The 8,504-nt window shown below is 43.9% G+C and overlaps 1 protein-coding gene across 2 annotated transcripts; it reads left to right on the top strand.

Moving 5' to 3' along the window:
• Positions 1 to 2,220: 2,220 nt before the first annotated feature.
• LOC132084163 (keratin, type I cytoskeletal 9-like) lies at positions 2,221 to 7,967 on the top strand. 2 transcript variants are annotated; one of them, XM_059489204.1, is made up of 9 exons: positions 2,221 to 2,854; positions 2,940 to 3,022; positions 3,501 to 3,657; positions 4,066 to 4,227; positions 4,505 to 4,630; positions 5,337 to 5,563; positions 5,866 to 6,200; positions 6,644 to 6,745; positions 7,648 to 7,967. In XM_059489204.1, the coding sequence occupies exons 1-9, from the start codon at positions 2,270 to 2,272 to the stop codon at positions 7,671 to 7,673; spliced, it is 1,803 nt and encodes a 600-aa protein (XP_059345187.1). In that variant the 5' UTR covers positions 2,221 to 2,269; the 3' UTR covers positions 7,674 to 7,967. The 2 variants fall into 2 exon arrangements, with proteins under 2 accessions (XP_059345187.1, XP_059345188.1); XM_059489205.1 differs by lacking the exon at positions 6,644 to 6,745.
• Positions 7,968 to 8,504: the final 537 nt, after the last annotated feature.

The raw sequence follows: 8,504 nt of genomic DNA, 5'->3' as shown, positions 1-8,504 counted from the left end.
GATCCTTCCAGTTCCTGAAGTTTATTGCCATCATTTTTATGTGAAGGTTTCCCAACCCTCCAGCTGCACTTCAGCAGCATCTCTGGATTTTGCTGGAATCACTATCTAAGATCACCAGGAACCTCAGTGTGTTGCAAGGGTCTAGACAATACTCTGAGACAGAACTGCAGAGAAAATTACCAGCTCATAAACCAGCTTCCATCTTACAGCAGCTCTGAAATAAAACATTCCTTTCAGGAACTGTAACTTCTATCTCTGATCCTGGCCAGGATTTCCAGACATGATGGATCTGTCAGGCTTCTTCAGTTCTAAGGAGCTAAGTTTCACTCTTGGAGCACATTGCCTTCACAAGTTCTAGGGGGGAAATGGCAAGAAATCTTCCTCTCATGTATTAAAAATGAAGCTACGAAATTGCACACAAGCATCCTCACTGATATCTAACCATCCAAAAATGTTCTTTTGTCAAGGGAAGACAGGAAGGTTCGTTTTCCTAAAAGGAATGACTGATACAGAAGATGTAATAAAGGTAAAGTAATAGAGGTAAAAAAAACCAAAAACCCAAACCAACAAACAAACCCTTTCTGCAGAATTATACAGAACAACATGGATTTGTTCCCATGTCTCTGTATCAGTTAAATGGGACATAACCCAAGTGCTTCTTGAGCCAAAATAGCTGTGAGTATACAAGAGAATTTCATTCCCTTTGGGAGAAAAGGATTTCTCAGTGGAGAAAATGATCCCCCAGACTCCACTGAGTGCTGAGGTGAACCATTGAAATTTCTACAATGCAGGGGAGGCCCTGCTCCCTCAGATGTTTCAGAGATGAAGTGGAGCAGCAGGTGGAACGTGAGGCATGTCCTTTGCGTGGGCCAGGGTGTGCTGGGAGGGGCCTCTGCCAAAAGCTGTTTCCATAAACAGTTGCTGTAACAAACAAAGCTTAATTAGCAACAAGCACCACCACAAAGGCTGAGTGAGAAAACAGTAATATCCCAAATCAATAGAGGAAATTGGGTGTCACAGCTCCACCTACAAGGTAACAGACTGGGATTTGCTAAGGATCAGGTACCTGGGCAGGAGGAGAGGGGTGAGAGGTACCCAGGGGAGAAATGTCTGAGGCTCAGAGTGCTGTGAGAGCTCACAGGGCAGATGTACAGCTGAACTATCCACTGCATTGGGCTAAGATACAATCTTAAAAGAAGAAAATGGAGGACAGCAGATATTTCCTACTTTTGATCATGTTATGTCTGTGAATAGAAACAAAATCTGAAGGAAAAAATGCTGTTTTGATGTGGTTTATTGACTAAATCCCCAAACCAGGAATTTTACCTTTCTCCTCCAAGTATTGTATTTGTGCTGCACAGGGAAAACATCCTGATAAAATTCTGAATCCCCTTCAGGAACATGACCAATCACACTCCCAGCCTTGTCAGGAGGGACCGGGTCTCTCAACCATCCTGTATCTGCACTTGGTCCAAGGAAGGGTTTTTCCCTGCCACAGCTTGCCACACTTCCTTCCCTCAGCCTGACACAGAGCAGTTCTGCAGTTGTTGTGATACCATTTTTCATAATTAATTTGTTATTTATAAAACACAATTATAGAGGTGTGATTGAAATAATTGCTGCCATGTGATATTTGCCATTATTCACTGAGTTTTTATGAGGTATTACAAATAAGTCAGAGTAGTTCTGTGTACCTACAACGTGCATCCTGCAGTGGGCTTTCCAAAGGTAATAAAGGATTGCAAATAAGGAGCATACAGCATAGGATAATGAAAAACCTATGAAAATCTCAGTTAGCTATAAAAAAATCAGCCAGAATTCCTTGACAAATATCTGAGGATTAGAAGAGAGATGGGAACATCCACTGCTGTCCTGGACTGTGGCAGTGTGGTGCTGTGCTGGGAGGGCTGTGACCAGGACGAGGTGAGTGGGATGAATTTGTTTCGGGTGACTGTCAGCCCATGCACTAGATCTCAACAGAGATCTCCCTAATTCAGAGCCACCCAACAGAAATTACATGTTTTGTGGTAATAAACAAATGGTCACAAACACTTAGAGGAAGGGTTAAGCTTCCTGTCACTGCCAAGCATCTCCCTTTGGCAAATTAAGGCTTGTAGCCACACATGGAAAGCGGGTACTCCCTTCCACGGTGACACCCACTGTCTCAGGTATAAATGCAGAGGAGGCTGGCTGGAACTTGGAGCTATGATTCCAGAACAACTGTAGGACCAGCTTTGACTTCTCACCTGAGTTATTTGCTGCTGCCACAATGAGCTGTGGCTCCAAGCAGCCCCTCAAGAGCTGCCTGCGAGGCAGCAGCGGTGGAGGGGGCAGCTCTCATTCCTCCTCGAGGACAGTCACCTCCAGGAGCAGTGGTGGTGGCAGGTTTTCTGGCAGCAGCTGTGGTGGAGGAAGCTCCAGGAGCAGCTGTGGTGGAGGCAGTGGCTATGGCAGGCGCAGCAGCTATGGAGGAGGAATGAGCAGCAGCAGCTGTGCAGGGAGACTGGGGGGTGCATGCTATGGAGGGGGAATGGGCCACAGCAGCATGGCCACGGGCTTCAGGTCTGGGAGTGGCTTTGGGGGCTTTGCTGGAGGGGGGGCTGCTTTCAGTGGGGGCAGCTTTGGCAGTGGTGGCTTTCAGGGAGGGAATGTGGGAATTCTCTCCTACGATGAGAAGCTGACCATGCAGAGCCTCAATGAACGCCTGGCTTCCTACATGGAGACAGTCAGGAATCTGGAAAAGGAAAATGCTCACCTTGAACAGTTAATCAGGGAGTGGTACCAGAAGCAAGGTCCTATTGGCCCAAAGGACTACAGCCACTATTATGAAAAAATCGAAGAACTGCAAAAGCAGGTAGGATGCTCTTTGCCAGAGAAGCAGTAGCACTGACTGAAAGATTCACAGGAAATGTTTTCCTAACATTTTGTGTCTCTTCTAGATTGTGGCTGCAGCTGTGGAAACCCACAAGGTACTTTTGGAGCTGGATAACACAAAGATGACTGCAGAAGACTTTAGAATAAAGTAAATATATATTGCTCTTTTACAGGCACTGACTTCCTTCCTCCTGCTTTCCTGAACTTAGCTTCATAGATTCATTCCATAAACAAATATCAATCCACAGGGACTTGACTTTCTTCTGCTTCCATGGCAGCACAACTGAAATAATTTGTGAAGCTTCAAATTTTTCAGTATTCCTAGAGTGGTCTTTGATGGGTATGCTGCCTATGGCTGCAGAGCCAGAGCTTACAGAAAGTTTTATTTTTAAGAAAATAAATATTGGGATTATCTATCACTGAAAGTCAGGTTAACCAGATAGATGGAATCTGCACAAAGTTGTAGTAAGAAGAGAGGATGAAAGAGACCACAGAACACATTTTAGTACTAAAGTTTGATATTAATATTAAACTTTGCATTTATTTAGTATAAAGAATAATAACTTCATGTTATTAAGTAATATTATTAATTAAATGGCTGACCTCTGTGCCTGTCCCTGGCATAGGTACGAGATGGAGAGCGGGCTCCGGCAGAACGTGGAGGGCGACCTCAACAGCCTGAGGCCCATGCTGGACAACCTGACCCTGGCCAAGTCCGACCTGGAAATGCAGTTTGAGTCTCTGAAGGAGGAGATCATCGATCTCAAGAAGAACCATGAGGAGGTAAGAGCCAGCTCCTTGAAATGCACACTGGAGATGTGGGAATCTGATATCCAACACTGACCAAGGGGCACGGCCAGGCTGCTCCAGGGTGTCCCTGAGCTCAGCCCCCTCAACAAGCAAGGACTGGAAAGTCAAGGCTAAATAATTGCAACACAAACCCTCCAAATATATATATAAAATATATGCATATACATATATACATATATACATACATATATGTCTGGGAGTTCCTGCCCCCAGGCACCCACAGCTGTTTTAGTGGAAGGACAAAAGATTCCAAACACATTGTACCCTCACTACAGAGTGAACAATGATGAATTGTTAGGTAGGAATTACTGTCATATATGTATATGTTGTTGAAAGGCTCTGTTTGTGTTCATTGTCCTGGGGCCTGGGTTTTCTCTGCAGGAAATGAAACAGCTGCAGTCCCAGTCCAATGGGGATGTGAATGTGCAGATAAACACTGCTCCAGGAGAGGATCTGCTGAAAAAACTGAATGAGATGAGACAAGAATATGAAGCTATAATTCAGAAAAACCGTGCAGAGGTTGAGAAGTGGTACGAAAGCAAGGTAAATGGTGACAGCTCTTGGTAAGAACTTCCTGTAAAGGAATGACACAACATCCATTGATTTTACAAAATAACAGTAGAGTCCTTTTGGTCAAAATGAAGTAAATCACAAGTGGGCTTGAATTGCTCTGGCAGAGCCACACAAGCAAGTTTAACAGCCCCATTCTATCAGTGCCCCTTCTGCAAATTGTTGTGTTCCAGATGGTCCCATGATAAACTGCCATGTTTGCACTGTAAGTAAAACTCAGAAGCTGCAATTCCCTACATTCATTTTTCAGATGGAAGAAGTGAGTCAACAAGTCCACTCAAGTAGCCAGGAAATAGAATCAAGCAACCAACAGATCTCTGTGCTGAGACGTGAATTTCAGAGCCTGGAAATTGAGCTGCAGTCGCAGATCAGTCAGGTAGGTAACAACTGATCCTCATCCCTGGTGAGCAAAGAACTCAGGAGCTCCTGGAATGCCAGGATGCCAGCTGTGACAGCCAGTGAGCATCCTTGGCACACCTGACACTGTAGCCACATTTCTCTTCACAGAGAAAAGCACGGCACAATTCTCCCCAGGAATATTTCTGGGTTTCACATTCTCTGAACGTCAGAAAAAGGGAAAACACAATTCTTATCATTTGCTGTGCCTGTGTGTGTACAAAAGTAGAATGCAATGTGGAGATTGTTTACCCACAGTGATAGTGTTTTGTCTCCTTGGCCTATCAGGGCCAGGTGTGTGTGTGTGTGTGTGTGTGTGTGTGTCAGGACTGTCACTGACAGTCACGAGATTCTGTGCAGTGTGAGCAGAGTGAGTGCTTGGCAGATTCAGCTTAGATGTAATGTAATATAATGTAATATATTAGAGAATAATATAATAAATATTATATTATTTATTATATTCGTCTATGCTATATTATAAAATATAGTATAGAATAATGTAATAAATAGAATAAATTTAATAGATATAATAATTAATTAGCCTTCTGATAAGATGGAGTCAGATGCATCTTTTCTCTCCCCTCGCTGGGCTTGCCTGCAAATCCTATATGACTTCATGTTGGGCATGAGAATGAGCTAATCCTGCCCCATTCCCTTAAACATTGCATTTTGTTTTCCCATTGCAGATAGACTCTCTGCAGACCAACCTGGAAGACACAGAGCGTCGTTACAACATGCAGCTGCAGCAGATCCAGAGCATGATCGGGCCCCTGGAGGAGGAGCTGGCCAGCATCCGCTGTGAGATGGAGAGCCAGAACGAGGAGTACAAGATGCTGCTGGGCATCAAGACCCGCCTGGAGCAGGAGATCCAGCAGTACAGGGCACTGCTGCATGAGGGGCAGCAGGGCATTAGGTACAGACATCAATTAATTAACTTTCTATCGATGCCATCACGGAAAGAGGACAGCAGTAATGCTTGTATTAGGAACTGGTGCAAGGGATTAATCAAAATATTTACTACAAGCACAAGAATTCACATGGAATCTAAATTTTAGCTGGCAGCATGCAAAGCTGTACTTGTACAAAAGTGTTTAGAATTGTAATTTGCCATTTCTTCCCCTAAGTACCATCAGGAAGTGATGGCACATCAGGAGATGCCATTATTTGGGAAAATGAAAGGTAAGAAAGAAATAACACACCCCTTCCTCCTTACAGCACTTCACAGGGAGGAGCTGGTGGTGGATCTTCAGGAGGAGGAGGAGGTCATGGAGGAAGTAGTGGATCTTCAGGAGGAGGAGGTCATGGAGGAAGAAGCTGTTGGTCCTCAGGTGGAGGAAGCAGTGGAGGAAAAACCGGAGGATCCTATGGAAGATCTTCCTCTTCTGAAAGCGGAGGAGGAGGGAGTGGAGGAGGAAGTTCAGGAGGTGGAACCTGTGGTAAAACTTCAGGTGGAGGAGGTGGCAGTGGAGGAGGAGGAGGAGGGGGTAAATCCTGCCTCTCCCGCTCTTCATCTTCCCAGTCCCAGCCTGGCGACTCTTGCGAAAGCCCAGGTAAAAATGGAATTAAAAAACACATCCTGCAATCCACAATTCTCTCTGAATAGCAGGAAAGGATCTAACAGCTTCCTTCCTGGAAATATTTTTGCTACTTTTCCCAGTCTTGTTTTAAGGCCACTGTGACATTTATTCTTAGTGATAAATCAACATGAGCAGCACAAAGGATGGCACGAAGAGTTGCGTCAGAGGATGGGTGAAAAGAGGAAATGGAGGGGGAAAAGGGAAAATAGTGCCAAATCCAAAGTATGCAGGGAATTAGGAAAGTCAGAAGTTAGAAATGTGACTGGTATTAAGCTGGGGTTATTTAAAGCAGAATAGAATAATTGGAACATTCAAAACATTTAAAAGTGTCATTGGCTGCAAAATACTGAAGCAGTAAAAGATGGAGAGTGACCAAAGGTCCTGATCCATATCTGACTTCCTGGCTCTGGTTCCAGGAAGTGTTGAAAACATGAAGCTCTGCCTGGAAGGAAATAAAACATTGGAGAGAGGAGCAACCATGGAGGAAGTGTCTGAAGCCATAAAACAGATGAGAAGGGGTAAGGGTCCAGGTCCAGGCAGCACCTCAGACAAAAGCCTGAAAGTGGTGAAAATGAGCAGAAAGATGTCATTTTTAGAAAGATTCAACTCCACTTTTGGTTTTCTATGAAAAGATGGAAAATGGTCCTGCTTTGAGGTTGGCATTTACTCCTTATAATGACCAGGTTCAGCCAGGCTCTGTCCCAGACACAGTTTCCACTGCAGACTGACAGTCAGTCATGACATGAGAGCTGGCTCTCACCCAAAGGGCCTGAAGCCATCAGTGCAAACAGCAGGAACACTGCACAGACACTTCTGATGCTGAAAACAAGGCAGTGAATTCAGGAGCATTTTGTGTCATGAGGAAGATTATTTGGTAAGATTTGGCGTAGATGAGCTGTAGTTTTTAAAATTTCCTACATAGGCTTTGCAAACTCCTCTGCAAAAATTTTTTCCTCTGATCAAACATCCCCTCTGCCCTGCAACACTCCAGGGCAGTGGAATGTTATATATTAATATTAATGTTATATTAATGCTTGGTATATATATAATGCTTGGTAGGCAAGATTAAAGCATATTATGTGTCATCTCTCTTTAACTTATAAAAATCTACTGTAAATATCCATACACACACAAATGCAGGTTCTAAGTTCACCTCTATTTGGTTTGTAGTGCTTCCGCCAAACTAATTTAAAGTGATTTGCACTGCCATGGCTGAGAACAGAAGCAGATCCAGGTAGTTAATTGCTAAACCTGCACACACACTGTACAAACTCAGGTCTGGCACTGTCTGGACCTTTCCAGAAGTCTGGGAACAACCCTGATGCATTGAGAACTGCACAGGTGATACTTAGGAAGTAACATAAGGTTAAAAATGCTGAATTCTTCAAAGAAATTCTTGTTTTCCTCCATCTTTCAACAGGGAGTTTTAGAAAGGTTGAGGAGTGATGAGCAAGACCAGCATTTTCCACTGCACAACCTCCCAGTGAGGCCTTTGGACCAAGCAAGACTCCACTGAGCAAGGCTGAACGTCCCCTGCCACGAGCAGGAGTGAACTCTTGTCCAACTTACTCAACTCTGCTCACTCCAGGGGCTCTTCTGAGCTCTCTGCATGTCCTGTCTGCTTCCTCCATCTGTGTTTCTGCTCCAAATCACTGTTACCTGAGTTAATCTCCACTGTGATTGGTGCTCCTGTGGAATAAATGCTAATAAATCTTTGCTTCTCTCTGATGCAACCAGAAAGCTGTGTCTAGTCCAAGTTTCTTTAGCAGAGATTTTTGTTTGAATCAGTTATAAATATCAAACTCTACCTGTGGAATACACAATGATGTATCAGATTACCCACAAGACCCAAAGTTTTCAGGGACATATTCACCACTTAAGACTAACTGGGCAAAACTTTGCAGTCTGCACTGCCAGGAACAATGCTCTGTTGAGGGAAAACTCAGTCAAAACCCTTCTGCTATTGATTTCCATCAGGGACAAAAGGGTGGGTTTAAGGAACTGACTATTCCCCATAAAACCTCTTGAAAATATGACCTCTGTTGGGAATTTCACTTGAAAATAACCCAGGGGGTTATTTGTATATTATGTATATTTGTGTATTATGTTGTATTTTACACAACACCTGCTCACAGATTCATCCTTTCTCCTGTGCACACCTCTCCCCTCACCTGCTTAAGCCCAAATAGAACAATCACTCTATGAGTCTTTATCTCTCAGTTTTACAACCATGAGGTTTGATTTTTCTCTCTGAGGAAGGCATCACTCATGGGAGAA

This window comes from Ammospiza nelsoni, chromosome 26 (assembly GCF_027579445.1).
Source record: "Ammospiza nelsoni isolate bAmmNel1 chromosome 26, bAmmNel1.pri, whole genome shotgun sequence".
In the NCBI taxonomy this organism is placed as follows: Eukaryota; Metazoa; Chordata; class Aves; order Passeriformes; family Passerellidae; genus Ammospiza; species Ammospiza nelsoni.
The sequence above is the reverse complement of the archived record's forward strand: the minus strand, read 5'-3'. Positions and strand labels throughout refer to the sequence as shown.